Here is a 16,916-nt window from a genome sequence, read left to right as displayed (position 1 = left end):
GCGGCAATTCGAAATTTATGCATAGATCTTCTAGTAGTATATATGATTGTGGATCGATATCTCCATCATCACTATGCTTCCTCTTTCGCATCACCACTTTGTGCATCATAATTAAACGATTTTTCGATCGTAAACCATGTGGCTCATTCGATCTAGCTAGTTTAGGCGGCAATTCGAAATTCATAGATCACATGCATGTTACTCAAGAGTTCTCACAAATCATCATCATCGTCGTCATCACCATCAACCCAAGTGCACCTGCACACCATTACAGGCATTTACCTATCACTCTCTGCAGTGCTCTCTTTATCATCCCTGGTGAGGCCACAGTGGTGCTCCCCAACTGCATTCAACACCATAAGCCAATCAGTAATCCAATCAAAACCTACACAATGTGATCAATCCACTGCCTTTACCTTGCATTTTATCGTCAAAGCGAGCACACCATCGACGATCGAGGACTGCATTGAGACAGGATCCAAGTGGAAATTGCCTATAGATTCGACGATCTCGAGCAACAGGCATTCCCTCCAGGGGCAATGCATCACCACTGCAACCTCTTTTTTGTTGAAGCTAACATTGACATCGATAGGGCCTTCTTTGGATAGCACCCAGTGGTATTGTTCCCCTTCTGCTTTACGCTTGTACGACAAGGGCTTCCTGCCAATGGTGATATCTTTATTGCCATAGTTGTCAGATGTTCTTTCTGCTACATCTTCATCAGGATGCTTGCTTCTGTCTTCAGTCTCAAGATCCTCCCACTTCCGGCACGATTCTAGCTCTTGCACTCTTTTCTCGAGATCTTTTAGGTAATCAATTGCGTCGCCAAGGATAGATGCCTTGTCAACCTGATGAACAGCAATTTGAATTCTCAAGTATCAGTATCTCTAACACTAGTAGTGGCTATCAATTGTTAATTTTGAATGTTTTTTGTTTGAAAACTGTAGGATCACCTTGCTAATGGAAGGAACCAATGTTTGCAAAAGCACGAATTTCTCGTTCAACTTCTGGCTTCTCCTTCTCTTCGATGAAACATGCTTCAGTAGATTCTCCGGTAAAGCATTTTGTTCTTGGCAATTTAGAAAGCTGCCATTGAGTAACCATTCTCCATCAATTATAATCTTCTTCAACAGCTTTTGCGGTGTGCCATTGAATGGTTTTGCGGTGTTTGAACCTCTTCTCCAGACAATAAAACTTGATTTGTTAGAGATCATTGAGAAGCATGGCACTGATTTTACCTGTTTCTACGACAATACATAACGACAACATCCATCAGCATTTTGCTTGGTGTCATTAAGGAGGCTACTACATGTGTTTTACCTGTTTGGAATTGCCTAGAATCCTAGTGAGAGTCCTCACATAGTGTATGTCATCACCAACATGAACTTGGACTCCATCGGTGAACGAAAGAAGCCGTTGGGCATCGACAAAGGACAAGGATGCTTGCTCATTTGAGTTTAGAGAACCATGAAGGCCATTACTGAACTCATCATGCATAAACTGTCTCCTGTCTTCAGCCTCAGACATGCAATTTAGCCCATTCAGTTCGAGCAGATCCTCGAGCTGCTGAGTTCGAAAGCACTTATTCGAACCATCACCAGGAGGAGAACCGATATTTAGTTCTTCACAGATATCAAAATGCAGTTCCTCAGCCTTGTCCTTTGTAGCAAAAGGAAAATGCACCGGATGAATCTCCAGTGAATTTTGGCTTTCCATGACCAAATTTTCATCCTCCAAAACCATAGAATTGTCTAAATCATCACCGAGATTTTGATTTTGAATAACTTGATCGGTAGCGGTAGCTGCCATTTCAGCCATTTCAGGAGTGGATATAGATAACTCAGAGCAAACTGGAACTGGTAGCTCCCAAAAGAGATTTGTGGTTTGAGTAACAAAAGCTGGATCCTCCAAAATCTTTCAATAAGTTGTTTCATATCGAAGAAAGATACTCGCGTTAAATAACCCGAATTGGAAAGGCAAACTTGAAACATCAAACTGAAAACGAATCAAAATAACTCACCAATTCAGTTGTACCAAACTCCAACACACCATCCATGAAAGGGATACATAACACAGTCTGCAGGAGGCAAACTTGCAAATGAATTATTTAGAAATCGAACTTATAACGACTAGCTAAAAGTTTGTGAGATTCTCCTAACAACAAGATACTTTACAAAGGGAAATAGGAAGCTTGTTCTTCAAGGTATATTTTACAAGGCTACAATGCAAGGAAAGCTCAAGAGTTCAAGATATGTAAGATGTCAATTGTAGTACGAGTTTACGAGTTTGATATCGAACGAGAGTCCTTTGTACCTGAATAGATGCACTCTGGATGGCATACGACATACCGAGCAATGAAATAGGAGCAACATATCAAAAGAGAAAGAGTAACCAAATGTTAGCCTTGCAAGTAATGTAAGCATGGAACTGACTAAATTAGAACTTTCAAAAATTTGTTCAGTGATCTAGCTATGTTTTCTACCATTGCAAGTAGAGACCGCGAAAAAATCTTGCAATCTGCAAACTGAGCATTGTTCAACCACACATACTGATCGTTCGCAAACGCTTTACCAGGCAATCTGAACATAATGATAGACAAATAAGTGACTTTTACATGAAACTGTAAACATAAATGTGGAAAACAGATGAACAATGAGATCCATGACTGATGAAGAACATCATTACCCTTGGCCTACTGTGAAGGTGAAGGACATGCAAACCAAGTAGTACCACTCTGTATCGGTGAGATCCTCGGGAGACAATGAAGCACAAGGTCTTCTATTGTGAAGATTGCTATCACCTGCTGAAAGTGATTCATACAATTCTCTCAAATCATCACTCCTCTGGAGGCTAACATGATCTGAATTCAGTTCTGTGGGTTGTGTAGTCTTCCTCGTCTTGATTTCACCATTATAGAACCCATCAGTCCATGCCAAAACCCTAAACAAATGAGTGAATTTGAAACAGCAAGATCATCAAAAGAGGTACTTTAGGTGCACCTAGAGGAAAGCTTTAAAGAAGAACACAGCGAAAATGTCTTCTTGACTCTAACAAATCCAACAACAACAAGAAGAAGAACAACAACAACAAATGAAGGAAGTTTTGGAGCTATTGTAGCTTTAAAAGTTCCAAAATCTGCTTTAATTACCCTGGTTGGCTGTTGGAGATGGACCAAAAGATTGCGTAACTCCACTGGATCTTCCTCACAGCAGCAGCAAGCTGCTTCCGGAGGTGCTTCTCGCTTGAATCTTCATCAATCTGGGCATCTGTGCCCATTGCTCGACACATACCCTAATCGAACCAAACTTGAAAGAAAGGATTTTGGAGCTTAATCTGAGAGTAACAACGCTCAGATCCTTGGCCGACTAGAGAATCACAAAGTTACTGCATTTGTGGCAGTACAGCAATCTCCTACATGCAAACTACTGCAGGCCATGGTTAATTACTGCACACATGTGGAAAGACTGTCAGAGAAAGGACTCTGGTCCTGTCGGAGCTTGGAGCTATTAGCCTTGCAAGGGCAAGCTCACAGTCACAGAACGCAGCACTGAGCAGGGAAAAGCTGGAGACCACCACAGCTGAATTGCAACCATGAGAGAGAGAGGTAGATTAGATTAGGCATTAGGGAGGCAAATTGAACTGTAAACTTCTCCTTCCAAGACTTCGAGATTCGATCCAGTGTTTTTTTTTATAACTCTGTAAGATTCAATTGCTGATCACGTGTGGAGGCATTAATGGCTACACGACGAAGCAGTGAAAGGGATGGGGAGGGGAAAACTTCTTTTCCTCACCTCGCTAGCTCTCTGATCAGACCTTGAATGATTGATGTACCATTCTCAAAATGCAGTTAGGTGAAGCAACTTGATCTCAAAAAAAAGATTTATCAGCCTTTTCCTTTCTTATGCTACATAGTTACGTCTCTGATCTCAATCAAACCATTTGTTAGACTGTGAAGAAATTGGGTTGCATTGTACTAGTACATGTCCTTGTCAGTTCCTGAACACAAGCAATAATGGTGATGAATGGAGTCTGACAAGGCATAGAACCTTGAAAGAAAAAATGAAAAAGATCTTGACAATTAGGTTTCAGCAGAGCAGTTTTCAGCCATGGAAATGAATTGTTTCAGCAACCTCAAGTATGGGGATGGAGCTATTTTCACACTGAAATAGGAAGAATTTGATTTAGACATTTTTACTCTGAATATCTAGAAATCTGAGTGTGAAGAAGAAGCACAAGTGCACAGATGTTTCTACCATCTCCAACTTTGAGTGGGCAACTCATTAATTAGCTAAAAACAGACTTTAAAGGGACTAACAATTTGCAGTGCATGTCTCTTTCTCATGTGCTGCAATAATTGAGCAGTTCTATCTAAATAGTGGTGCACTAATTGTTAATTAGAATAGAATCTCTCGCCCTCCGCACGGCGTGATGATTAACGGTAAGACGGGACGAGAGTTAGATTCTCGCTTTTTAGAAATAGTTGAAGTTGGTTTATAGAATAGATTTACTAAAACGATAAGAATAGAATTTTTGATGAAGTTGAGATAATGCATTCTTCCGTTATGGTAACAACTGCAGTTTTATAATTTACCTCTTCTTATATAGTCATAAGACTGATCGTATGAAACCGCTGGAATGCTGAATTCCATCTTTTGGTGGAGAGAGTTAGATTCTCATCTAACATACACTTGTGGTGCTCGAACAATTGATGATGCTAGACCGTTAAATCATTATCTATTTTATTTTTTAAATTTATTAGAAGGATGGAATATGAGATATCCTTTTGTTGGAGAGAGTTAGATTCTCATCTAACGTATTCTCGGACACTTATGGTGCTCGAACTATTGATGATGCTAGACCCTTAAATCATTATCTATTTTATTTTTTAAATTTATTAGAAGGGTGGAATGCTAGACCGTTAAATCATTATCTATTTTATTTTTTAAATTTATTAGTGGAATATGAGATGTCTAAAAGGATTAATAGATGAAATTAGATACTCGATGAAAAAAGAGAAAAAAACTCCTAAATAAATATTATGTTAAACTAGTCTAAACCTAAACAAACTTGTTAGGATATTATTATTAATTACTTTCAAAGGACATTGGGCATATTAGTGGTTAGAACATTGTAGGATTTACATTTGAAAATGTACAAGTTCAATCAAATAGTTTAATTTTAATATGTTTGATAGAAAATTTAAATTAGATTCATTTGTGTGGTTGACATGTATATCAAATGTGCTAGTCCTTGACATAACGCACGTAGAATCCAATACAAAGTAATTTTGTTCATCTCAAACGGTCATTAGCTCTACAACAAAATACAAACAAATTAATGATTAGTATTTCGGTTAAATACTACGGATGGTCAAGTCATTAATCAAGAATTCGATTTTTTTAATTAACCGAATTGATGTGCAACCTCAGGAGAGATTTCGTCGGAAAATAAGAAATTTTAAAACCGAAACCAAACCAAATTAATTGAATTAACGCACTTCAACAGAAGGTTAGATGGGTACCCCTTCAAGCCAAAAAATATAATCCATGCAAGTTGCTCTGACACTGAAATTAGAATCATTTCCAAGAGAAAGGTTATTTCTAAAAAGGAAGATAAAGAGAGAAGAATTAGAACCCTTGATAAAAATCCTTTTTAGTCGTCAGAGCGCATCTCCATATCAAACAGAGCGGTGTCAATATGGAAACGTACGAGAAAATCAGATTTGACAATCATTTTTTTGACATTATATGCAAAAAAAGAGATATCTGAAGGAACCAAATTTGACAACATCTTAACTACCTGCTTATTATTATGCTGTCGTGCGCCTTCAGAAATATTTGTATTCCCCCTTGGAGGATGGGAGTTTACATTATATACGAAAGTGGGATCTGAGATCGAGACAATGTTTGAGACCGAGATGAGGTTCGAGACCTTGTGGCCGAGATGAGGTCCGAGATGAAAATAACGCTTGAGGCCGAAATGAGATCCATGACCGGGATGACGTATGATCTTGACCTAGTTTCATTTGGGTGAAGTCATTTTTTTTCAGGGTCATATTAATACGAATTATCAGGTCAACACGAACCTTGACTCTTATGACCGGAGGGAGGCCATGTCACCTATTACATCCGCATCAACTAGGATTACCACTAATTAAATTGAGAAGAGTGAACTTACATTATCATTTTTTTTAATGAGTCATAAAAAAGGATGTTTCATAGGATTCTCACGTTCTATATATTTCACTTGAAAATAACATATAAATAGAAAGCATGACGTCTTTATCAACATTTAAATATATATTACCATTAACGAGCTTAAATACTCCAATAATTAGATGAACGAACTAAGAACACACCCTTTATAAGTTTGAAAAGACCAATATTTAGATATTTTTAGAATAAAAATAATAATTTGGCACACCACAAATTAATCAAGAGTTATTTTTATCAAATTAAATTCTTGGACAAGATTTAAATCACAAATATTTATAGCATTCCATGGAATCAAAATTGCTCTACTTTATTGTCTATAAAGATATGATTAGTTTTTTTTAATAATCTTTTAATATATTATAGAAAAACATAATTTTTTCTATGATAAAAATTCTTAACAATATATTATAAAAAAATCCTCTATGAGCAATTTGGACTCCATCTTTTAATATCAATAAAAAGCATTATTTTTTCATTAATTATTAAAATAATATCTCATAAGTTGAATAGGTATATTGTTAATCATGAACGTTAACAATTATGAATCATAACTATTGCATGATCTAATTTAATCTGAAAAAAAAATAAATTAGAGTTGGGGATTTCAGATTATCAGATTCAAATTGAAAATTTTAAATTGGATTAAATTTTGATTGGGTGTTGATCCGGATTAATTTAGATTTAAGGGTTATAAGATTTTTTTAAAGATTAAATTAAATTTTATTTTAAAAATTAAGATATTTTATATAATATTAATATTATAATAATAAAATAAAAATAAAAAATTATAAAATAAATAATTTTTTTCTGAATTATTTGGATGGATCGGATTATATAAATTTGGATTTAAAATTTTAAATGGAATTCTAAATTAAAATTTTTTTTAATAATACTTTATTTCAATTCGCATCCCCAAGCGTTCCTTCAAGATGACGCCATGAGCTGGCGGCTGTCGGATCCACCAACCATTCAACGCACACCGAAACTGCTATCCGACAAACAAAACGTGGGCCGATGGGCCCACCTACTGCTTAGCCGCCACTGTTTAGTCAGATAAAACATAAAAATAATTTAGATGTTCGAACTTCGCATTATTCATATTAAATTATTTTTTCTCTCACTATTAATTTGTGAATTAATTTTTTTTTACTTTTGAAATATAATTTAGTTGGTTAGGACAAAATAGAATTGTTAAAATGAACAAGAATTTTAATCTTTAAAGTCAAAAAAATATCATCTTCTATTCATCGTGTTTAATTATAATTTTTTGATTTACCTTTTCACATATGATTATAAGATCAACATGATAAATTTTAAAAATAATTTATGAAAAATGATACTTAACATGAAAAATCCTAACATGAATGGAGCATGACACTCACATAAGTAGTGGATCCCACTGACATACAGTGGGACCCACTGCATGCAGTTGTGAGTGTCATGCTCCATTCATGTTGAATTTTTCATGATAAGTATCATTTCCCATAATTTATATATTGCATCTGTTAATTCATCAATCGAATAAATGAAATGTATAATTTATATGAGCAATGATAAAAATCAATACGACATATTACATGCAGTGGATCCCACATTCATATAATATGACCCACAATCATATAATTGAGTATGTCATATTATATTTTTTTATACTGTATATCATTTCTCTTTATATATTATATCTGCTCCAATTAATTGAGTGAAATGTCTCTCCTAAAATTTTTGTCGCTATTTTTGATTGTGTCGTCGTGTCATTTATTGTTGAAATTCAAAAATGATTATATATATTCGAAAAGTCCACAACTAACATTTTAAAATAGTATCGTGATTTTGAGATGAGCCGTTGGTCTTTGTTTCAAATCGGAGCTACGTGTAAATTTGTTCGTCATTGTTAATCATCATCGCGTCAGCTCCTATTTTATTATTAAAAATTATATAATAATTATTTTTTCACTTAATATGCGTCGATGTAAATTTTATTAATTTTCTTAAATTTAAAATGTTAAATCCGCCCAGCAAATTGGATTGGAACACGAGTGACTCCGATTTGGGAAGGCTTGGCTAACTGTCAAATTCTCGGTTTGGCCCAGCAGGGCCATCCACTTCCTCGGCTCATCAACGATAACGGATCGGGCCGGTCAGTCATTCTAACGGATTCAAAAATCCTCAATTTAAATTAACCCAATATGAATTATAAATTAGACGGATGAATCCATCATAAATAATAAAAAAATAATTTTTTTTATAACTCATCATTTTATAAATAAATATTTAAAAAAATTCTAACAAAATTGTTAAACATAAAAAAATTCATAATTTTTACTATAAAAATACATTTATTATCATAAATTCATAATTCAATTTTTATTTTTTCCCCTTATTAATCAAACTGACATAGACTCATTTAAATGGATGATTCTAATTTTAAAACTAAATTAGGTTCATTTTGATTTTTTTGAGTTTAACTATTGAATAAATTCAAAACACAATTTAAACGCACTTAAAAATAAAAAATCTCTGGAATCTCTAAAGTTCATCTCTAGAATACAAAGTCGGATTCTCTTATTGTTCTTACAACTATACTTTCGAGGCATAATTGAGTTGACTACTACAGGATAGACTTACTGAAATGGATAAAGATTGAATCTCAATGAGATCGAAACAATACCCTCTCTCATAGTGGTCAATTGTAACTTCTTGATTTATCTTCTCACAGATAATCATGAGACCGATCATATAAAACTGTTAGCATGACAAATTTCACTTTTTATTGAAATACAATACTAATAATGACTAAATTGCCTTCTTGATTTACCTCCTCACATATAATCGTGAAACCGATCATGTAAAACTGTTAGCATGATAAATTTTATTTTTTTGCTGAAGTACAACACTGATAGTGACTAAATTGACTTATTTGTGCTCCTGGTTCATAGTGATTAATGAATTTTCACATGCCAGCACCCCACAAATGTAAAATATTAACCACATTCAAAATAGAAAAACATTTTGAGAAATACACATGGGAGCATCAAACTACAATTAAAATTCCAACAAGATCAACAGAAAAATATGAGAATAGAATGAGTTGATTGATTGTAGCAGTAAGTAAGTTCTAATGTTAAGTTCACCATCTCCAGTTGTTACAACATGCAAAAAAAACAAAACAAAACAAAATAAACACTGAAGGAGCAAAATTTTACAGAAGAGATGTGCGAGGCAACTCTGCTTGCTGGCTGCTAAGGGCATAGGTTTTCTTAAATGCAAATAAAAAAGAATCGATAATGAAAACTAGAAAGAAAGTCTCTGAGTTTCCCACGAGATGGATTTTTGCCAGCAACAAAAAGTTCTGGACGAGTGAGTCCTCTCATTAGAGTCCTCCATGTATAAACTGATCGAGGTGGCACTCGTTATCTCCTGCCCGTGCCTGCAATACAAACATTTTGCATGTCGAAGAACATCTAGTAGATATTAAGAATAATATTTGGCCTGGAACTCAGAGTCGAGGAACTGGATAATTTCTAGTTGCAGTATAAGCCTGCCATAAGCCAAATGAAATTATTCCCTAATCACCCCTATTAGGAAGCAAAGGGAGTTTAATTGGACCTGTGGATTCGCAAAGTGAACCGTGCGAACTAGCTCTATTCGGAACAAGCTTTTGGTTTTGTCCTAGAGACAAAAATTCTTGCATTCTTTCAGGCCAATCAGAATTCAATCTCCTGGCAAAATCTTCTACTTCTCTGCATAAATCAGTATTGACAAGAATTAATACAATGCTAATCACTTAGCAAGATGATATGGAGTTGAGCAACAGAGAAATCTTATTTTGGCTCTTATGAAAGAGAACTTTCGCATGAAAACTTGACAAACATCAGGGGAGAAAATTATCGAGGAACCTAGGAGATTTTATGAGAAACAAATAAAGACGAACCAGATGTGTCAAGAAAAAACTTGGGTAAGGCTTGCGCATTCAAGGAATGCGATTATGAAACATTTTGAACAACATGTTTTCATGCTAATATGTCACTTGATTTCATTTGCAGCTATCAGTCAATATCCTGCAATATTAATAAGCAACCATGGTTTTTCATCCAAATATTTAGGTCGCATGTTTGGCTAAAAGCATGTTGCTGCACAATAGTTTTAATTTCTAAATAGTTCGACAGTTGAGCAATTAATCATATAGTAGTCATTCATTAACACTTGAAAAATTATCTATCAGTTCATACTGTAATGTTTAATATTCACCTATCCGTCTAAAGAAAGCATCAATCGATCTCTCGAAAAAGCAAAATGATGTTGCAGCTTGAATAAGTTAATGTCTACAAGCAATCAGAAAAATCCAGGCTAGTTAGACTGAAATAAGTCAGTTGTAATTCCATATTTACTTCATAATAATTTTTTTATGAAGATGAAACAAAAAAATATGAATCATATACTTCAGCACTAAACCAAGAAACAACTCGTGCAATTTAATTTAATGCAGAAAAGAAATTTCATATGCATGATATGATGAGATAAGAAGCATCTGTTGCAAGATATTATAGATCTTGTCAAAGAAATAGGTAACATTTACAAGATGATCCTGAGCGATCATGCAACCAACAAAATGACACTCACCTATCAAGTTCTTCCTTAACTGCAGGATCCAAATCATCAATATCACCATCTTCAAATTCACCATTTGATGGAAAAGTGTCATCATCATTATCTCGGGCTTCTGAACATTGACTTGCACTTGGAGAAAAGTTGGCTTCCTTCTAAAAGCCAGACACACACAAACCAATAAACTAAAACTAGTAAATGTCGGTCATACACAGGTATAAAAGAATAATGGCGGTCCTATTGACCTTGTTCTTCAATCTGGTTGAGTCTTGTATACAAATATCTTTATGGGAATCTCTCTTCTTCCTGTTCTTTTTCTTACTCTTAATAACCTTAACACCTTTGGAATCTGCTCAAAATCACAAGTCACAAAATGCCCCCCACAAGCATAACTTTAGTCAAATAAATTTCGACAAATAATAAGAGTTCATTATATGTAGCAGTACACCAAATTGTTTGCTACAATTCAACTATTTCATCCTCCTAGCATGATGGGAGGTCAAAAATTTTCAAATGCACTTACAACAGAGTCTAACCTAAACATACATGTCAACAAGCAAATAACTAAACTAGAATCATCCTCATCATCATGATCAAGCCATGTTTAACCCTTTACTGAGCTTTGTGCAAGTCTATATTTCTAGTAATATTCAAAATAATTAAAATATTTATTTTATTACGATAATTTTTTTTTTGGGTCTTGCTCTACTCTTTATCTCTTCCACTCTAATTGATTCAACTCTAACATGTCCATAGCATCTAAAGTATTTTCAACTCTAAAATATTTTTTATCAACTACTGGAGCTAACCAATTGGTTGAAATATTAAAATTATTATTATTATCATCCTTTTTAGTAATCCAGACAACTATCTACACATTTTAATCTCTACTATATTATTTTGGTATGTGTTGCTTTCATTTCAACTACCATTCTTTATCATGGTTAGTATATCTATAGAAGATCCCCTTCTTGCTAAATAATAAATCCAATAAACCTAGAACTCTTACAAAGATTTCTTGTACATCTGTCTTGACTATTCTTCCATCAAGTCTTTTCTCGTTAGTAAACTATAGCTCACATATTTTACTTTCCTTCTATTTATCTCAGAACTTTTAATTAGTTTCTACGTTTTTTTCTTCCACAACTCAAGTTTCAAATTTAATCCAATTGTATTTCTATTAATTACAAGCACAGACCAAGCACATTTTTTTATCTTGAATAAATTTGTTAGTTCATCTAATGCTAATGCAAAACAGATTGGGATGAGTTGAATCTTCATATAAACTTCAGCTATAAAAAAAACATTTGTCACATTCCCATAAATAACTAAACTAAAACAAAAGGCGGCTTTCAGCCAAATAAATCATTATTCCTTCAGTTACATGAATTTGATTGTTCCCAACAGTACCCTACAAAAACCAATGGCCAGATCTTTCTCAATTTAATGAATGGACAAACAGAGATAAATTATGTGAGGTATTTTCTCTAGTCTATCTTCTCTTGCCCTCAACTCTCCTCTGTGCTTCTTTCACCCTTCACTTTGTTCTCTAAGACTGTACTTACCTGTAACTTCTTTCCTTCTCTTCATTCTCTATGAATGTAGCCATGGGTAGATCTAGCAAAACAACCTGAATGACTGGTTTAACTTGCCCATTCTCAGATAATATCTACCAATAACAAAATGACGGCAACCATCAGTCAATCAATGACCACAGATCAATCACCGAAAGAATTGAGATGTTAACGTCAAACCAACTGTTCCTGCTTCTTGGAATTATATAGCTTTAAAGCATAGACATAGGATGAAATTTTATTATTACTAATAAACAACACTCAATATAATACTATATAGCTAAACATCTGACGTGAGATTAGACCCACAACACATATAACCAATAACTCAAATAACCTAAATACTCTAACACAACCTAATACAACCACATCTAGATTTCTTTTTAAAAAATTGTAGGAGAATTTGCATTTAATCTTTATATACATTGGGCACATTTAGAAACTCTAGCAACAATGATGTCTTACCAACTCATAGTGAACAATATTCATATGTGTTCATATGTTCCTGTCTAGATAATCCTCATGCTGCAAGCACAATCTTACTAATATGATGATACTGATCAAGCTAGGAGATTAGTCCTAGACATTGTTAGAATGTTAAAGAGCAGACAAAAATATCTATCGTGGTCAGTGAGACTAGTCATATAAACAACAGGAAAGAATATTTAACATGTTTAGAGATGTTAGGAGACAACATGAAGCCAACCAAATTTTTGAGATCAGACATTAATCTTGTCCGGTTATTGAAGTCTTGTAGAACTATATTGCTAGTGATATTCATAAAACTACACACTAAATAAAATCTTTTTATTAGATAAAAAGAAAAAAAGTATAACTTTAGATAATAAATGGGTAAATAAAGTTTGATGTTCACATCAGAATGTAAGAAATTAGAAAGTTAAAGTTTTGCCTAAAATACCTTCTTCTCCATTGATAAAAGATAAGATTTCATCAACTGAGCGTTCATCTTTCTTTTCTTCCTCTGCTTCAATGTCCTTAAAGTATAGACAGTGAGTTAGAAATACATCTTAAAACGGTACATGGAGAAAAAAATAGAACATTTAATACAAGCAAAGGGCAAAAATGCATGACAACCTCAATTAATAGTTGGCAAGAGAATAAGTAACAACCTTTAATTTCTGACGCTCCTTTAATTCTTTTCGCTTCTTAGCATATAGTCGATTGAGTAGCCGTATTCGTGGATCATCATTCACATTTTTCAGTGGCTCCAGCTTCTCTTCCTGTTTAAGGAAATCCATATTGGTAGCAAGTGCAAGAAAATGAACATAGACTATTAAAAGCTACAGCTACTAACTAATTACCTCTGTAAGGTCATCAGGTAAATGAAATGTTTCACGAATTTCTTCCGGTGTCTTCCCCTCTATCATACGAGCCAATGCACGACTAGTGAGATCAACCAATGGCTTCAGCTGGAGGCTGTCTGCTGCAGAAGTCAACTCACATAGTTTTTTGGTGTCCATCCTGATGAATTTCTCATCAAAGGATTTTCGTTCCTATAATGATAGAATAAGATGCATAAGTTCCTTTCTTTGATCATGGGGATATAGAAAGCCAACCCAGGGCTTTGAAACAATGGTGATTTTTTCCTTCAAAATATTATATACCAACTTTTAACAACAGTTATGAAATATGAACCTACGAAAAGCAAGAACTAGGCAAAACTATACATCAATAACAGAAAATAATGGGGATTCCATTCAAATCTAGGAGAGAGATTCCAAAACCTGGGAACTTGCACACATTCCTGTTAATGAGTAGACCACATCTAAGACAAATTTCTCCTATGAGCCTAAATTATATATTCTCGAGGATAGGCTCATAGGAATGGATATATGCCAAATGAGTCCATCTAATATCCTACTCACAGAACAAAGATAATAGGAAATCCACTATTTCTCCAATTGCCATCTGATCTAATACTCTTTCTTCATAACTCTTCTTTCCCTCTGTCATTAGTGAGCCGTGCAGTGACATTGTGGAACTGATCATCGATATTTTACAAATTGGTTGTACCCAAACTAACCTAAAGGCTAAAACCACTCTAGCCAGGATAAACAATACAATCTCGACTTTTTTGTTGTTTAGATTGTATATCGCCTACTCCTGTCCAGTGTATTAACATACTTGAAGGGGAAACTTTGCACAAGTTGTCTAGTAATAACTAGCTACTTCAGGCCATCCTTGTGCGCTTAGAGGATTTAGAAAGATTGATATTTAATACTTGTTTGAGGTTATACATATTATTCATCTATCTTTGATATACACGACAAAAAAGTTAAAAGACAAAATGTCCATTAAAGATGAAAGGTTAAGACAAGAACCTTGTTAGAGCGGCCTAGTACTTGATGAAATCGACAATATTCAAAAATTAAGCTGAGAATAGCAGGGTTGACGCGATCAGGTAAACATATAGCATAATTTTTAGAAGAACCCATCCCTGTCTGAAGGATCTCCCGGTATATCATGGGACAGAACATCGCAACCTCCTCTTCAACTTGTTGAATGGATCCATCAGCACATTGGAGCCATATAAAGGGCTTCATTGCCTGTTATTGAAAATAACAGTCAGATCTATCCATCTTGTCTCATTGTTTCACATTAAACTATCATTTTGGAAGAACTGATATTTTCAATAATCATGTTACAGTAATTAAACTCATTCAAAAATGATGAAACTTAAATCTCAACAATAACACACACACAAACAAAACTACAGAACAACAATGAAGTGTCATATAAAAAGTTTGTACTTCAAAGGAGAATAACATTAGAACATAGGTTCAAGCAACATCTCACAATTATAATTTCTCAAAACCAAATACAGTCAAAGAAAATACATACTTTCTATGATCAGACAAATGAGTTTACTGTATCACTATGGCAGCATTTTAGATGTACCTCTGGTTTTATTATAGCCTTCTCATTTTCTGACATGGGTATGCAACTCTTTTCAAGAAATGTAGGGAAAATGGATGACAAGAAAATACAGCAAAACCCTACCAAGTCAAAAATGACTTGTTTGGATTGGTTGGTCTCATGTTGTAAAAAGACCTGTGATCATATAACAGATAGTGATTGATACCCATAGAAGAAATGATGTAAATCTAAGAACATATTATTCTTGCATAATTGATTGCATGTGCGCCTTCAAGCATCAATAAGGTCACCAATGAGACACACTTTCTTGATGTTACCACAAAATATATTCTCAACTTACTTCCTTTTTCCTACATAAAAGAAATTTTAAAAATGTTTCGAGGGCAGATCAAACATGCCTATAAAGTTGAAAGATGGGAGGAACAAAATACAGCAGATGTCAAAATACACTGATGCAAGCCTTATCCGCTTAGTAGCACAAAATGGATTCTTAGAATGCACAATACAGTGTCAAAATGTGGCATAGTGATAGAATACATCCATGATTCTTTGTCAGAGGACAACAATGACATTATGACAAAACCAATTTATAGCATTTGAAATAAACACAAGCAGGTACCGGATATGTCTAAGCTACCAAATTCCCACAAGCATGTCCAAAATGGAGCAGGAACAGAAGTACATTGCCCATATAAGCTTTCCAGTGCAGCAACCAAATAATCACGTGAAGCAAGATCGCCCTTCCCAAACAAGCATTTCGACAATACCAAAAAATTTTTGAAAATTAAATCATAATTTAATAACACTAAATCACAACATAATATCAATCCATTATTTTTACTCTATGCTACACCACACCTAACCAACAGATCGACCTTATGTTCTGCAAAGCCTAGACAATAGAAAAATTCCACAACGGCAAAGGGTCCATAGAGATACTCCAACAACACAAAGATTCAATATTTCAACAGCGTGTGAACACAACAAAGAGAAAACAAAAACAAAGAAATATGCCAAAACGAGTCGAGAGCAGAAGAATCGCCCACATTTCCTGGCGTTCATAATTAAAAAAAAAACAAACAAGGAGAAGATTACACCACCTAACACCAGAATAAACCAGAATGTCTACCGAGGAAACTCCCTGGAGCTGCTGGCGGCAGAGGACTCCCGGCGGCCTGCGGCTAGGTATGAAAGCGCTAAAAATTTGGGTGTTCGAAGAAGGAAGTGATCGAGAGAGGTGAAAGTTCGTAGCTCAAATCGAGGATGGCATGTAAGAATTTTAGTGGTTTTGTAAAGATTTTTCCTTCAATCAGAGGTTGAAAATTTCACCTTTTGTGCTCCTCTTGCCCTCGCGTCTCGATTTGGGGGCGAGAGAGCGAGGCAGGCGGGGAGGCGAGTTCTATCCGATCTCGTGCGGGACGCAGCAAAAATGGTGGGCTCCGCTTGCTAGATCTACGTACCTACTTAGGGAAAAACACCGAAAGGGTTTCTTCAATTTTTCTATTTTAGTCAAAATTATTACCGGGCGATTTACTAAATCACTCATTAATTTTCCTTTTCCACTAAAGGACGCCCCTCTTTGTTACTTTCTTTTTACAAAACACTCCTCGTATCGCAATACTTT

General features: G+C 34.7%; 2 protein-coding genes across 7 annotated transcripts; both read right to left on the bottom strand.

Annotated features, from left to right (window-relative positions):
* Positions 1–115: 115 nt before the first annotated feature.
* On the bottom strand, positions 116–3,524 carry LOC141817201 (transcription factor EGL1-like). 2 transcript variants are annotated; one of them, XM_074704863.1, is made up of 9 exons: positions 3,149–3,524; positions 2,686–2,940; positions 2,483–2,579; positions 2,314–2,328; positions 2,021–2,077; positions 1,321–1,914; positions 954–1,244; positions 417–848; positions 116–343 (listed from the first exon to the last, which is right to left on the bottom strand). In XM_074704863.1, the coding sequence occupies exons 1-9, from the start codon at positions 3,286–3,288 to the stop codon at positions 269–271; spliced, it is 1,956 nt and encodes a 651-aa protein (XP_074560964.1). In that variant the 5' UTR covers positions 3,289–3,524; the 3' UTR covers positions 116–268. The 2 variants fall into 2 exon arrangements, with proteins under 2 accessions (XP_074560964.1, XP_074560965.1); XM_074704864.1 differs by having other exon boundaries at positions 954–1,238.
* Positions 3,525–9,288: 5,764 nt separating this feature from the next.
* On the bottom strand, positions 9,289–16,722 carry LOC141817203 (SKP1-like protein 21). Of its 5 annotated transcripts, none has more exons than XM_074704869.1 (10): positions 16,422–16,539; positions 15,314–15,466; positions 14,737–14,961; positions 13,717–13,908; positions 13,525–13,635; positions 13,314–13,389; positions 11,066–11,169; positions 10,836–10,975; positions 9,822–9,955; positions 9,289–9,642 (listed from the first exon to the last, which is right to left on the bottom strand). In XM_074704869.1, the coding sequence occupies exons 2-10, from the start codon at positions 15,347–15,349 to the stop codon at positions 9,626–9,628; spliced, it is 1,035 nt and encodes a 344-aa protein (XP_074560970.1). In that variant the 5' UTR covers positions 15,350–15,466; positions 16,422–16,539; the 3' UTR covers positions 9,289–9,625. The 5 variants fall into 5 exon arrangements, with proteins under 5 accessions (XP_074560970.1, XP_074560966.1, XP_074560967.1 ...); XM_074704865.1 differs by lacking the exon at positions 16,422–16,539 and adding an exon at positions 15,561–16,254; XM_074704866.1 differs by lacking the exon at positions 16,422–16,539 and adding an exon at positions 15,561–16,254 and having other exon boundaries at positions 10,836–10,972.
* Positions 16,723–16,916: the final 194 nt, after the last annotated feature.

This window comes from Curcuma longa, unplaced genomic scaffold, assembly GCF_044706935.1.
Source record: "Curcuma longa cultivar G26 ecotype Majalengka, Jawa Barat unplaced genomic scaffold, ITB_CL_G26_1.1 contig_19663, whole genome shotgun sequence".
In the NCBI taxonomy this organism is placed as follows: domain Eukaryota; kingdom Viridiplantae; phylum Streptophyta; class Magnoliopsida; order Zingiberales; family Zingiberaceae; genus Curcuma; species Curcuma longa.
This window is presented reverse-complemented; position numbering and strand designations above follow the sequence as displayed.

Bases quoted from the DNA above. Each gene is read 5' to 3' on its own strand.
- LOC141817201 (XM_074704863.1), bottom strand. From the start codon at position 3,288: ATGTGTCGAGCAATGGGCACAGATGCCCAGATTGATGAAGATTCAAGC. The intron at 2,941-3,148 runs GTAATTAAAGCA...TCATTTGTTTAG, and splicing joins ATCTCCAACAGCCAACCAGG to GGTTTTGGCATGGACTGATG. The intron at 849-953 runs GTGATCCTACAG...GCTGTTCATCAG, and splicing joins TGGTTCCTTCCATTAGCAAG to GTTGACAAGGCATCTATCCT.
- LOC141817203 (XM_074704869.1), bottom strand. From the start codon at position 15,349: ATGTCAGAAAATGAGAAGGCTATAATAAAACCAGAG. The intron at 10,976-11,065 runs GTCAATAGGACC...TCTGGCTTTTAG, and splicing joins CAACCAGATTGAAGAACAAG to AAGGAAGCCAACTTTTCTCC. The intron at 9,956-10,835 runs GTGAGTGTCATT...TGATTTATGCAG, and splicing joins GTTAAGGAAGAACTTGATAG to AGAAGTAGAAGATTTTGCCA.